The sequence below is a fragment of the Centruroides sculpturatus genome, unplaced genomic scaffold (assembly GCF_000671375.1).
Source record: "Centruroides sculpturatus isolate CEXI.00-Female unplaced genomic scaffold, Cexi_2.0 scaffold47, whole genome shotgun sequence".
Taxonomy (NCBI): Eukaryota; Metazoa; Arthropoda; class Arachnida; order Scorpiones; family Buthidae; genus Centruroides; species Centruroides sculpturatus.
Genome location: NW_019384385.1, coordinates 567191 through 582830, shown reverse-complemented (window position 1 = coordinate 582830; position 15640 = coordinate 567191). Strand labels below are relative to the sequence as shown.

The window sequence follows — 15640 nt, the reverse complement described above, 5'->3', positions numbered from 1 at the left end:
CCCATCTAATATGGATGACCTGGCACGTGAGGAATGGTTATAAAGACGAAAAAATTACGTCACACAAAAGATTTCCATTTTATCTAAAACAAAATCGTTATATTTTATATTTTGAATTGAATTAAACTTGTAAAAAAATTAAATTTTGCGCATCTTGTCCAATCAAAGCGTTTTACTTTATGATTTAAATCAAAGATCAAATGATTCAAACTAATAAATAATGTCTAATTGTGAATGGTATCTGACATGATAAGATGGAACAAAGTAATAAGTTATTTTTAGAAAATTTTGACTATATAAAAGATTAATATATAAATATATTTAATTCCATAAAAAGCATATAAGGTGGTAGCTCAGAAGTCAGTTAACTGGAATATGTTTTTAAGATTATTATAAAATACATCACAGTTAAATGACACCTTATTGGGCCACCTTCTACATTATAATTATATAATAAATGTTTCTTACTTACTATATTTCTTACTGATATTAAGACATTTCGAGCCACTTTTAGGGATTGGATTGGAGAAGACTGGAGAAGTCTGAATATTTCTCATCTTATTAGGGTTTTCAAAAATTACATTTTATCTAATCTTTTGCTAACACTTTTTTATATATATACCTCAATATGAGCATTATAAATAATTGCTTTTTATCCAATAATCTTCTTACTATTTATCTAAGTTTTGACATTTTATTGTTCTGTTGTTCTGATTATTATGAAATTGTATTTAGTTTTCTTACATAATTTTTAATTGTATTTTCATCTATAAAGACATTTAAAATATTAAAAAGTAAATTAATACATTTAAATATATATATTCTTCAATGAAATTTAAACTGTTTCATAAATTATTCAAATAAATCTATTTATTTGGTGTTATAAATATTTTTGCAGTTTTATCAAGCCCCGTTATACGATAGTACTGTATTAGAAAGAAAGAAAAAATCCTAATCTAATCATCTTTTATCGCTGAGAAAATGATAGATATACTTATACTGCGTATTTTTATTGCCATAATCTGTTTTAGAGACGAAAACTGAAAAAGAAAAATAGAAATGAATTGTATAAAGAATATATCTTTGAAAATATAAACGCTAAAACCCACTCTTTAGTAGCCATTATTGTTCAAACAGCTGCTTTTACCGATATGTATGACATTAAAAGGGTCATAAAATAAAGACTTATATGACTGATGGATGGAAAGTGCACATTAGAGGTAACAATGGCAAAAGGTAGTTCTTATTTCTAATACAGAACGTGTAATAGAGTTCCAGTCTCATTAATTGTCACACTAGCGAGGTTGCGGCCGAAGTTTCCATCTTTAAAACGTGAACGTCGAGCGCCGCTATCTTGTAAACTGCGCTCGACGTTCGACGTTCACGTTTTACAGATGAAAACTTCGGCCGCAACTTCTCTACTGTGTATTTATTATATGATCTTGTAAATTTTAATAATACTATTTATGATTTTTTAAATATATAAATTTATTTTCAGAATTTGAATTTCAATAGTTATGCTAGAACCGCAGTCCCACGAGATTTTATGGATTATTATAGTAGGTTTCATTATCGCATTCTTTTTGGCATTTGGAGTTGGCGCTAACGATGTGGCAAATTCATTCGGAACATCTGTCGGATCTAAAGTACTTACTCTTCGCCAAGCTTGTATACTTGCAACGATTTTTGAAATATTAGGAGCTGTTCTAATGGGTAATTTTATAATTAGCGAGGTTGCGGGCGAAGTTTTCATCTGTGAAACGTGAACGTCGAGTGGCGCTTGACGTTTGACGTTCACGTTTCAGAGATGAAAACTTCTGCCGTAACCTCGCTATTAACTATACGAAATAAGTTATCGTATTGAATATTTATATTTATATATATATTTTGCTTAATAGGGTATAAAGTTTCTGATACAGTGAGAAAAGATATTTTTGATGTAAACATGTTTGCTAATAACGAAAAAGAATTAATGCTTGGAAATTTAGCAGCTTTGTCTGGTAAGATTTATTGTACTGTACATTTTATATTATAGTGCTGTGTTAATCTGTTAAACTATTAAATATAAATTTGTTTCTAAAATATTTTCAAATAAATGTTAAAATTAATATACGGCCATTCTATTGTCTCAGGTAGCGCCATTTGGAATATTATAGCCACGTTTTTTCGTCTTCCAATTTCCGGGACCCATAGTATTGTAGGAGCAGTAGTAGGATTTACCTTAGTTTCCAGAGGTTTTTATGGAGTGCAATGGCGATCGATTGGAATGATTGGTAAGTTTCAAACTCAATTTTTTCGATTACAATAACCACTAAAAGTTCGAAAATAAAAACTAAACCAAAATACCTCAATAGTAAACATGTAGAAAACAGTACAATGTTGTATTGAAGACTCGGTGATGTCAAAAAGTTTTAAACTCTTTATGCCCTGTGGGCATTGAAGATTTTTTTTTATCTTGACTATCGTGAGTTTGGCCAGGTCCTCATTGGTGGCAGCTGGATGCGAGGGCTATAAAAATTTTTGAGATTCGATCCAGACTCGAATCCGGATCTCCAGAGAGGCAGACATTAAACTACTGTGGTGCCTCGTACTTCGAATTTAATTCGTTCGAACTCAGAATCAATTTTCCCCATTAGAAATAATGGATAGTGAATTAATCCGTTGCCAGACCTTATCGCTTTTTTGTTTTTAAGAATGGTACATACCTTTGACTTCGGCAACTTACACATGGCCGCCTTGCCAGATCCGCCGTACGCATATCGCTTTTATATTTCGCGATAAGTTCCTTTTTCACCTCAGTCGTCGATATTACAATCTTTCTCTTAGGTCGCGTTGCTTCCACACACTTCTTCAAAGCCATGGTTAATAGGTAGAGCTTATAATAACCTCTACCTCCACCTATACTAGCCAAACACACTAAAATTAAAGCGAAAAAACTGAAAATACACGAGCATAACCCAAAAGGTGATTTCTCAGAGAGAGGGAGAGATGACCGATGCACAACAGCGACGTTTACGCAGCAACAGCATTTTTTTCATCGCGCGCAGTTCGAACGTAAAAGGCTCATTCGAACACCGTATCGAATTTCTCTGGAATTTTGCGTTCAAACTCTGGAACGTTCGAAGTATGAGATACCATTGTAGTTTATTTCTTCGTACTGGCTGCAAATGCACCCAATAAAAAGCGTCGAATATGTGAGGACCCAAACGAGGTCCGAAAGGAGGTATTCACCGGCTTTTAAAATAAAATCACGTTTCACAACGCCAAAGGGCGAAATTAAAGATCTGAGTTAAACAATGGAAGTTTTTTTGTAAAAGATTTAAAACAATAGGAAGACTAAAGTCGAGGAAAACGCGGCCGGAGAGGAGTCGTGTTCGGTCGCGAAGTTGACCTCTCCGCGCCCTTCATCGGGTTTCGAATTGTCACAGGTGACGATGAGAGATCAATAGAGGGGCGGCTGCGGTTGAAAAATCTATAAAACCGCGTTTTCAAGGACATTAGGAGTTCTTGGTCTTTAGTTCTAAGCGCTCCTTTCACGGAATTTTTGTGTTCCCTCTTTTTTGTTTTGTGTTCAGAATTGACCTCGACTGCCGACCCGAAAGTTCGCCCAGGTGTTTCCCGACGACGACCATCCTTTCCAAGTGTGCAGTGCGCTCCGGGGCCGACGTTCTCCACATCGATTCACCGGCAGCTCAACGTTCGTTTGGACAATTGAATTCTTTTTATTGTAATCGGCGTAAGGCCCTTGGATAGGCCTTACGCCGATTGTTAAGAGTAGCTGTAAGCATCATTTTTAATGTTTAATAAACGGTTTACGATGGAAACCTGTCTCAGTGAGTCTTGACACTCCCACACGACGGAGTAGACCGCACGGCTGTTGGAAATCTCCTCACCCCAATCGGCTTATCCCACAAATATAGTGAAGTAGAAAGATGGTGGTATGTTGAAATACTGCTTTGGAAGCTTGTTTCATCAAACTTATTGAGCAATACGATTCTTTACTGAATGTCAATTCTATAGACTATCGTCGGAAATACTTAAAAAATAAGGCTTGGAGAGAAATTAGCGAAAATTGAGGGATGGAGGGTAAGGTTGGCTCCACTCAAGCTCCGAATAAGATGGTCAGAGCTGTAGAGCAAAAACATCAAAGGAAACAACTCTACTACTGTTAGTTTGCTGTTTGTAAATGTTACTTTTATATAAATGAAATATATACTCATATATGATGCAAAATTATAGCTGGTGTTACAAAAATTAATATAGAAGGTAGTGAAGGCTACATATTCTCCAATCTAAAATTTTACAAATACTTTGCAGTTTGTGACAGACATCATCTTGAATTTTGTCTTCAGTGCTTTCAAACTTCACTGAATTAGAGCTGTAGTGTGTAACATAAAGTGGAAGTCAGTAAACTGTCTTTTAAAAAACCATTGCCATTCCAATTGGTCTAGCAAAACCATGCAACAAAGAGCTTATATTTAGACATGTTGTCTGGTAAAGTGACTTTAATACAGCTGGATAACTAAATGAATGACACAATGTCTGTTTCATCTGAAACAGATTATTGCTTAGACAGCTGTATTACAGCTCTTTACTAGATAATGTGCCCCAAGTTCAGTGATATGAGATTTGCATCACTTCTAAAAAGGACCAGTCTGGTTTTCAATTGATCCTCCAAAAAAACATTTTATTTAACATTATTTTTATTTATATATTATGGTTAAGAGTTGTCCATTTTGCTCATTTAATTAGATCTTGTGTTAGTTTGATTGACTTTGTTAAGTGGTGTAAAGTATCTGTCAAATGTCTTGCATTGCTACAATATACATATTATATATTTTACATGAACTGATTATAAATGCTCTTCTATTTAGTTATACTGTATTTATTTATTTCATATTATGTAATTAATAGATCAAGATATGCCATCCTATCAGAATTATGACATATTTAACAAAATTAAAATAATTTTATTGAAGTGAATTTCTTTATTATTTTTATACAGTATATATTGAATATATAGATATTTCTCATACTTGATAAATTCAAAAAGCATCTAATTCCTATAATAATAACAATAATTTAAAATATCTTTTTAAAGAAATAGCTTTATTTTACATTACATAGTGCGGTGTATTTCTCACAGGTTCATTCATTGATCACGTGTTTCAGTGGCTTCCTGGTTCCTTTCGCCCGTGCTCTCTGGAATTTTTTCCACCGCTATCTTTTTGGGAATACAATTTTTCATCCTGAAAAAGGTATACAGTATTTTTCAAAATTTTTAAAATAAATAAATATATTTTTTATTTATCCATAATTGATAAATGTGATGATTTTTTTCAGAGTGATCAATTAGAACCTGGACTCAGATCATTACCATTCTTTTATGGATTTACAATTTTAATTAATATTTTTTCTATTGTTCATGATGGTCCATCAAGTAGGTGTTAAAAAAAAATAATAATAATTCTTGAATAGATATTTAAATTTAAAAAATTCTCATAATAATTATCTATTTACAGTGTTAAAATTTGATGAAGTACCATGGTGGGGTGTCTTGATATTATCAGTTGGATTAGGATTTCTTACTGGTCTCTCTGTATTTTGTTTTCTTGTACCTTATCAAAGAAAAACAATTACAGGTAAATACAATGTATGGAAATGAATATACAGGTAACCCCCGTATAACACGGCACTTCTATAGCACGGATTCGCTCTAACACGGTTCGAGAATTGGTACCATCCCCCGTATAACACGGCACTTCTATAGCACGGATTCGCTCTAACACGGTTCGAGAATTGGTACCATCCCCCATATAACACGGTACTTTTATAGCACGGATTCACTCTGACACGGTTCGAGAATTGGGTAAAACCCTCGTACAACAGGAAATGTAAAAAATTTTTACATACTTAAGTAATAATAGTTCACGAAAATTATTATTTTCGTGAACTATTAGTACTTAAGTATGTAAATTTTCTCTTCTCGCCTTCTGTCGATACACGTGGTCCTTCTCGAAACTTGTTTCAATGTTGCCAGATCGCGACGCTTCTGCTTCTGATGTTGCCGAATGTTTTTCCCTTATTCCATACTTGCTTTATTCTTCATAAGTGCTTAGCACCATATAAGGAAATTTATAAAGACCTTTTAACTAGAAGCAAGCAATCTAAAATTACATACATTTTGCAAAAGGTAAAGCATGGATCTGAAGATAATGCAGAAAAATGCTCAGAGGATAAGGATAACTTGCCAAAAAGAAAACGCTCTCGGTTAATTAATAGTGTTTTTAGTGATGACGAAGAAAACATTGTTTAATTTATATTAATATGTATCACTTAAAAAAATTTTAATGAAGATATTTATCTTAATTATGAAAATATACTAGCATGTTTTTTAATTTTTGGAACCTAACCCTCCTTTTCGTATTAGTTCTTTGTTTCGTATAACACGGATTCGCATAACACGGCAATTTTTTGGAACGTAACTACCGTGTTATACGGGGGTTACCTGTATTCATTTAATTTTAATTAGTTTTAATAATATAAAAATACAAACTTTTTGTTTTTAAAATTAAACATTCCTTTCATGTCTTCTTTAATTAAAAAATATTTATTTAGAAATTGACAATTTGAAACTGAATAGCACTAACACTTTCTTGTTATTTTCTAAAATTAATATCATATTCACATAAAGAACAGTGTATAAAAGTGAAAATAATTTTATCATGTATCAAAATAATGAATAAGCATATTTTATATTTGCTGAACGTTTATTACAAATTTAAATTAAAAAAAATATAAAGGATAAGAAAACAAATTAAAATATATTATGACAGAAAATGGTTATGTAGATTTTTCCTTTCCTACATTAATAAAACTCCAGACAAGGACATTAATTATTAGTAATTAAATATTGAGAATAAACTCAATTTCAAATAAAAGTCAGTTTTCATATTCAATCTCGATCACAAATACATGTAATGAAAACAATTTTCTGCTCATATAAATCCTAAATCTTAACATTAAAAATCTGTTATTGGCATCAAGAAATATTTAATCTCATTATTACTAAGATACAAAACTCTGTAAAGGTGACGATAATGCTTCTACAATTTTTAAAATATATTTTATCCCTATTTTACACTATATTTTGTCATTCTGTTAATTCCGTGCAGCAATATTAGTGTTCTATATAGTGTTCACTTAAAATAAAACATTTGTTTTCTATTTTATTTTATTATTTAATAATTTGGCTATTAACAATTTTAAAATTTCATAAAATTTGCTTTTTATCAATATAAAATAAAAGATAATTAGGTGAAATGTCCAGCACTCTTGCACTCATCTTCAGGATATACTTTTTAAACTTAACAAATAAAAATGTTCTAATGCACAGTATTTTCACTCACTGAGATCCATATATGTTAAGAAGGAGTTGACTGTTATTGCAGAATTTAAGTCACACATTTACACAGGCATATGTAGCCTGTATTTACATATAGGCTACAGTATAAAATCTGTGTAAACTGGAATTGTACAGTACCAATTGTTTTCATTTTGGTAGGTTTAAGTATTATTCAATTTTTTTAATCTTTAAACTATACCAGATAAATTTCAGTTATTTTCATTTTGCACTGTAACAGTTCAGGAACTAGAAGGATGCAGACAATAAAATAAAAATCACACCTTAAAATTAGTCTATCAGCAAGAATTTTAATTAAAAACATTTTTGATTTAGGTTCATAGGTTTTTGTCAGTTGTACACAATTAATTGCACAACTGATGAAGACCCAAAAAATTTCTCATCAAATTTTGTGCAAATCTAACTTGGCAATTGATTACTGACAATGGCAGTGCACTTGAATGACAAAACAGCAAAAGGCAATTGAAAATTATTTTAAAAGGATTGTCAATTAATTTGAGAATTCTAAAACACAGTACCTTATGATTGCTCTCCTTTCATATTTTCTTTCAATACTATGTGTATTGATTAATACAATGTACTAATGTCATGCAAATAGTTTTTCCAAATAATTAAACTATTGAATTCATCTGAATTCCAATAATCCAGTAATCTTAATCTAACACTGTTCTGGTTCCATGTGTGTCAAATTACAGAATGTATTATACATTCATCTCGTTTTCAAAAATTTAGTTTTTAAAAGTTCTTCATTCTATTTCTGGGCCTCTTAACGTGAATAAAGCAAAAAAATTATATTTCATACCCAAAACCTTTTTATTTTTCATGTTTGGCAGGTTTCTCGCCAGGGGCTCCCATACATTGTGGCAGTTTTGGCACATGCCCCCTTTGTAATTGGGTTGCCCTTTCCTTAATTGCCAAGAGAGCTCTACCTTATTTTAAAATTAGTTACTCATTTTTATCACAGAAAACTTTTTACTGATGACAAAATTAAAATAAACATATTTGTTATTAACTGAAAGTTTGTTCTAGGGGCTGTGATTGTTCATTCAGTCGAGTACCGAGGTACCACTATATTTGATTAATGCAATATTGATATACATGGTAGCATCGAAGGTTTAATTAATTGCCTTGATCAAGAGATACCTCTATGTACTATATATAGATATATAGTATATATGTATATTTTATATAATGTAGTACAATACCCTTTTTTACAGCTTGTGCTCCCACCTTATTTATAGTCTGCAGGTACCAATGTTTCTGGCTTATAGTAAACTTGAACATAAAAAAATTGTTCCATTCCAAAGTTTTTCCTGTTTAGGCTGGTTCCATTTTATTCCATTTTAGACAAGTTTACTGTATTTTTGAAAGTATATTTGTCTTGAAGGAGACAATAAGAGCACAATGCTAATAAACATTTAAGAAGTTACTTTATCAAATGTTTATTAGTGCTTTGGTCTTACCGTGCTATCTATAGAGTTGTGCCATACTAAAGAGTGAATTAAGAAAGAACTATCTAAAGGGAAAGGAGGTAACATTTTATGAAGAATCTTATTTCTATGATTTAAAGAATCATAGAAATAAGATTCTTCATAAAATGTTTCTGAAGTGGCATCTGCAATGGCCAAAATTAGAAATGATGCTTATTTTGCTTAATAAATAAACATAACAGAGTTTTAAACATCATTGGCTGTTGCAAGAACAATGCTTTTATACCACACATTTCCTTCATACCATCTACTGTAACATAATCTTTTGATTTAAAGGACTGCAATTTCCTATTTTGCTGAGATTTTTAGCATGTGATTAAAAAGTCTCAATGAAAAATATTGACTGTTTCTGGCTTACAACTGGAAGAGTCTCACTTTTTACAAAGGCAAATGTATTCAGAATGTTGAATTCTATATAATGTTTTTGTTTATGCCTCTATTGGAAAGATGTGCAACATTGTGTGTATTGAGATATTCAATTACAATGTTAATTATTCTCAATTATGTTCATGTATCTTTGTGAGAATCACTGACTATGATCTGATAACACATATGGTGCAGATCAATATTAAAAGTTTGGTTATGTCTTAGTCTTTACAATGCCATATATCTCTGCTAGTGTACCATATACAAAAATAAAATGTTGAAAATAGCAGGGATACAAAAGTTGTTTAATTCATCATTAAATAATTAAACAATTTGCACAAATACTGTATATAATATAAAAAAATAGTAGAAAAATTACACAGAATCTAATTANGTGCACAGTTTTTTTTTTTTTTTCAATATTTCAAAACCAAATTTAAAATATTTATTGTGATGTTGATCAAACAAATTCAGAAAAATTGAAACAAAAACTAACTTTAAGTATTGTAAAAATTCTTAGTACATTCCTGAAGAAGCAAAGTACCATAAATTGTTGTTCATGAAACTTTGCTTTCACAAGTTCTAAAAATACAGAAAATTGGTAGAACACTTTCTATCATTGTGTTAGCTAATGTTTCAAATAAATAATAGTTAGAATTGTCAAAAATATTATAGATTATATTTAGATATTATTTATATCCAGATATTAGATATATTATTATATATATATATATATAGATTAGATTATATGAAACTGCTGTAAGAAATCTCTCTCTAACAACTAGTATGATGGACAGATGGCTGAGTGGTTAATGCGGTAGACACTGCTTGTATTTTGTTTAATTGATTTTTCTTTATAAATTTAAGTGAAATTTAAAATATATTAAAATAAGGAATGGCCTGCCAGAAAATCAGGAATTTCCCAGTGATTCAATCCACCACTGATTTTAGATTAACAGAGAAAAAAAAAGGGATTACTAGACATTTTGTAGTTACACAAAATTCAATATTATTTGTAATTTAAAAATAGCAGATATTATTGTACATTTTATAACAACACACACTGCTGTATGCTTTTGATTTGTTTAAACACACTTATTAAAAAATCTGATGATGATACAGTACTGTACATGATTAGATTGATTAAAAAAAACCTGCAAAAACATTAATGAATATGTTATTGCACAAAATCAACATTCATAATGATTTGTGCAAATACTATAATATTTATTTTATGAACATGTATGAATCATATGTACTTTGTACTGTACATACGATTCATAACAGTTGTGTAATCAGATCCCACGTAAAGGGACAGTCCAAGTTAAAATTTATTATGAATTACTAGATATTTTAATAAATTTTTGCTTTTAATACTTACTTAATGGATAGATAATTTAATTAATATATGTAAATTACTATGTACATAGTTAAGTCCATAATTAAAGAATTTTTCTTATATTTAACATTTTTATTAACTTTTTCATTAAGAAGAGGGCCCCTCCTTGGTTACACTAGTGATTTGCAAAAGCTATACATGCTCATGAATGTAAGAAACCTGTTTGTAGGTATGTTGTCTTTGCAATGGCTTATGAGAAAGAAAATACATTAGTTATGCACATTACTGAATACAAAATGTGTACTAACTCTAACAAACTGTGCTTGTTTAGCACAACACAATGTAGACTATGTACAGTTGACTAAATTACACTGTGTAGGAATTTAACAAGGTAAGATTTCCTAGATATTCTGAAATGATGTTGATGGAACTGCTTCATCTGTTGAGATCAGAATATCAAGGTCTTCTGCTTCCACTAGATTACCTGACAAGTTTGTTTTTAGACCCTTTCAAACTTGTTTATGATGTGTAATTACTTAATGCTTTGCATTTTCTTTATGTAGTTGTTTTTGCCTAGGATCTAGCAAACTGTGTCCAAAAATACTCCAATTCAGAAAGTGCCAGATAAACATATATAGATTAACAAACTTCTACTATATATAAATTATATTAGAATTAAACATATAATATATACTTAACAGTAAATACACAAGTAAAAATTTTTTTCATAGGAAGAAAACAAAGAAAGTGATGAAAATAAAAATTCATTAGATGATCGGCCAGAAACATTCAGAATTTTTTCATATTTACAAATTTTGACTGCAGTATTTGGTTCGTTTGCTCATGGAGGAAATGATGTCAGGTAAAAATTTATTTATGGTATAAATGTAGTAAATTAATTATTGTATAATTATTATTAAAAAAATGAATATTAACATTTGAAAATTTTGCTATAAAGATGGATTTTGTGAAGTATACTGTTATTTTATAGCATATAAAAGACATTCCCATTTCAGAATATTTTTACTTTTTTTAATTTTTAAAAAGTATTCAATGTGTTTAATTCAAACAATCCTGTGCCTTTGGCACTCAGCCCCAAATTTTTTCACTGATTTCTGATTTAAAAAAAAAAATTAGAATGGACATTTTATTCATGAATTGGGCTAAGTAAGATGCTATCTGTAACTTAGTGAAGGCTGTTTGGAAAATTTGTTATTCCATGGGAGATTGCAACTTCATGTATAATATACAGGGTGATTTATTTTTCAGCTACATTTTTGGACAAAAGTTGCATCTTATATACTGTAAAATACAGTAATTGTTTATAATTTTTTAAATCTCTTTTTCTTCTTTAATTTTAATAATGTAAAAATTATTAAAGAATTGCACATACTTGAGAGAGACAAAACAATTTCTATGAAATTTTCAAATCACTTTGTTTATCAAGTTAGTTTCTTTCTATTGTGTAAATTAGACAAAACAACTCATCCTGTATAGTATCAATATGAAAACCTGAAACCATGGTAAGAAATAACAGTAACACAGATAATCAGAACAAACAAGTAACTAACATTGCCAAGTTTGTCATTTTTAAAGGCAAATGAAAAAATTTTGGAATGCTAAACCCTATTTGGGATTATATTTGGCATAAATTAAACTCTCCATTAATAAAGTGTTATCAATAATAACAATTAGAAGTAGATTACAGTTCTGTCCAAATTTCTGTCAAAATTTTATTATTGAAATGCTTTTACTATGCCTAGTCTATTTAATGTCTCAATGTTCATTTTGATATTGCATCTACATTTAAAAACTCTTAATCCAACAGTTGATTTCACCAAACAAGAAATTTTGATGTAACTTTTAGTGAACAAAATGAAACTTTAGATTATAATAATACTTGCTAATGATCATAATTTAAAAAACTTAATTAATTTTTCATTCAGGTAATAATTATTGTTATTAAATATTAAAAAATTATTTTAAGAATAAGAAATTATGATAAATTTCAATTCCAATTATTGAAAAATGTTTGATTCTTCCTATTATGATATAGATTCCAATTAATTGTCCCATCACTACTTAGTATTATCTTTATTAGCATCCATTGATTGAATTGTTGAATTTCATCTTTATTTGTTCATGTAATATGTTTCTTAAATTCATTCAAATGATAAGCTATATTTTATGCCATTTCTTCCTCGGCAATATCCATTCAAATTTATGACTTTTATCAATGCAGAATAAACATTTTCTAACAAATTACATTATACAAATGTATTTAATATACAGACTATATGTTTTGATTTTCAAAAAACAGAACAAAAGTGAAAATTTTACTAAAACAATGGAACAGCTGGGACAGAGCAAAAGACAATACTGTCCCATTTAAAATAATATATTTGGTCAGCTTAGTTATTAGGACAAAATGCTTAATGCATTGACATTCATCAAACATTTAATATATTATTCTGTTTGCAGTAACATGTACAGTACATCACCATACAATATAAATTATGTTTATGATATCATTATTGCATAGCAGATAATACAGCAACAAATATATTTTTAAGAAATGCAGACAAAACTTAGATAAAAACAAAGAATAACTCATGGCACATTCTTTTATGAATGTTTCTAATATTTCTGTAAATTGAAGAATCAATTGACTACTGTTAGTGATGTCATGAAAGCATGTTTAGTTGTATGCATTCTGCTGTACAGGAGGTTGATATGTACTGATTGCTGCACTATGTTGCCTCTTCCAATGCCAACTATTCCATTTGTTGACACACAAGGAAATAGGATCCACATGTCTACACGTGGATCTTAAAACTTTCTAACCAATTGTATAAGTATAGTAATAAAACTTGAGACTTTTCACACACATTTTTATTACAGATGTTTTATGTATAAAACATTGGCTAAATACATATTGAGAGATACATTTTCTAAGAAGTTTGGGAATTAAAAACTAAAGAATATTCTACCAAGAAAATGTTAAGCAAGAAGACATTAAGAAGATTAATTTTTAATGCAACGCTTGCATGCATTTTTAAAAAATAAATATTAGTTCAGTGTTTTCTTCATATGACTCTTGTTATTTAGAAAAAAGTTGTTTTTTAAGTTTATTTTTTCAAAATATTATACCACATTTTGTATTTAATAAAATAATTAGCTCAATAAATTTCTACATTGTATTTAATAATATTTTAACAGTAATTATTAAGAATTTAATTATTATTATTTACAATTCTTCTAGTTTGCTGTATTTTTAATAAAATTTTCTTAATATACAGTAATGCAATTGGGCCACTTATAGCAATGTGGATGATATTCATGGATGGTAATGTATATCAAGAAGGTGAAACCCCTTTCTATATACTTTTATATGGTGGCTTAGGAATTACTGTTGGTTTATGGGTTTGGGGTCAAAAAGTAATACAAACTTTAGGAGAAGATCTTACTAAAATAACACCATCAAGGTGAGAAAAGGTTACAATTAAATTTAATAATTTAGCAATGATTTAATATTAAATTAAAATTTTTTAGTGGTTTTACAATTGAAATTGGAGCAGCTTCAACAGTGCTTTTAGCTTCAAAACTTGGTTTACCGATCAGCACAACTCACTGTAAAGTTGGATCTGTAGTTTTTGTTGGCTGGACACGTTCCCGGCAAGGTGTAGACTGGAGTCTGTTTCGTAACATCGTACTAGCCTGGATTTTAACACTTCCCATAACTGGTGGAATAGCAGCCATTCTTATGGCCATTTTTAATGCAACGCTTGTCTAAATTGATAAAACAAACTTAATATTATCATTCCGAAAAGTAAAAACTCTGTTATACAGCTTGACGTAACAAGGCAATGCAGCTACAAAATTACATAATGTGAAAAGAATTATATTTTTGAGTAATGATGATCAAATGTATTATAATCATACACATATGCATATAATATAAAATATTTGTATATTGTCTGAATTAACCAGATTTTTATAAATATTGGAATGTTATCTATTTATTTTGGAATAGTATTTTTAGTTGCAGAGATAATACAGTCAACCCTCAATTTTATATTTTTCTCAGAAAAAAACAATAACAAATAATCTTGAAATTTAAAGGTTGTGAGAAGTAATGTCAGTTATTATTAGTTATGTTAAAGAAATCAATATATCTAGTTTATGATATTAACAGTCACTGAAATTTAATTACAATAATTTAATTACTAATTCAATATAAATACTTATTTTTTTTTTATAAAGATAAGTATTAAATTAAATTAAGTAGTAAATTAAGTTATATTATATGAAATAAAAGAAGTTGTCTAATATTAAATATTCCTAAGACAAATTCAATAGAACTACTTATTTGAATAGAAGAACATTTTATCAAAGTCATTGTTTTCATATTATTTTTAATCCATTTTCAAAATTAATTTCAAATACAAGATAAAATTCACACAAAAAGAAATGTTTTAAGTAAATTTGAAGTTAAATTGGATATGATATAAAATTGCTAAACTAAAATATACTTTGATTCTTGAGACATTTGAAATAAATAATAAATTATATATATATAAACATCAACTCAACCAACCCAATTTTTGATTAAAGCCAGATATCAAATTATATTTTAGTTTATCATACAGTATATAAAACTATAAATTTGTTTCAAATGGTTTTTAATAAAAAAAAATTTTTGAGGACTTCCAGAATCGCTGTCAATTTTCAAATTAGAATAGAAATGCCTGTCTTAATATATTGATAAATATTTTAATAATTCATTATAATTAATTTTGGCATTTACATAAATAAAAATAACTTTATACTGTACAAAATTTTTTTACAAGCAGAAAAATATGTAGTAGTTTTTATCCTTTACCAATCATAATTGTGTGTATTGAAATATTAAGCAAGAATCAAGTTTCAGTTCACATGCTTTTAAATTTTTATATTTTGTTGATATTATAATTTCTTATTTTTTTACTATAACAATTCAATATTAATATTAAAGTGTTTGTA

The 15640-nt window shown here is 28.9% G+C and overlaps 1 protein-coding gene across 1 annotated transcript; it reads left to right on the top strand.

Annotated features, from left to right (window-relative positions):
• The first annotated feature begins 1513 nt into the window (after positions 1-1513).
• LOC111618023 (sodium-dependent phosphate transporter 1-B-like) lies at positions 1514-15122 on the top strand. Its single transcript, XM_023359442.1, has 9 exons — positions 1514-1713; positions 1899-2000; positions 2133-2273; positions 5173-5258; positions 5344-5440; positions 5523-5653; positions 11356-11480; positions 13918-14103; positions 14171-15122. The coding sequence occupies exons 1-9, from the start codon at positions 1518-1520 to the stop codon at positions 14409-14411; spliced, it is 1305 nt and encodes a 434-aa protein (XP_023215210.1). The 5' UTR covers positions 1514-1517; the 3' UTR covers positions 14412-15122.
• The last annotated feature ends 518 nt before the right edge of the window (positions 15123-15640 follow it).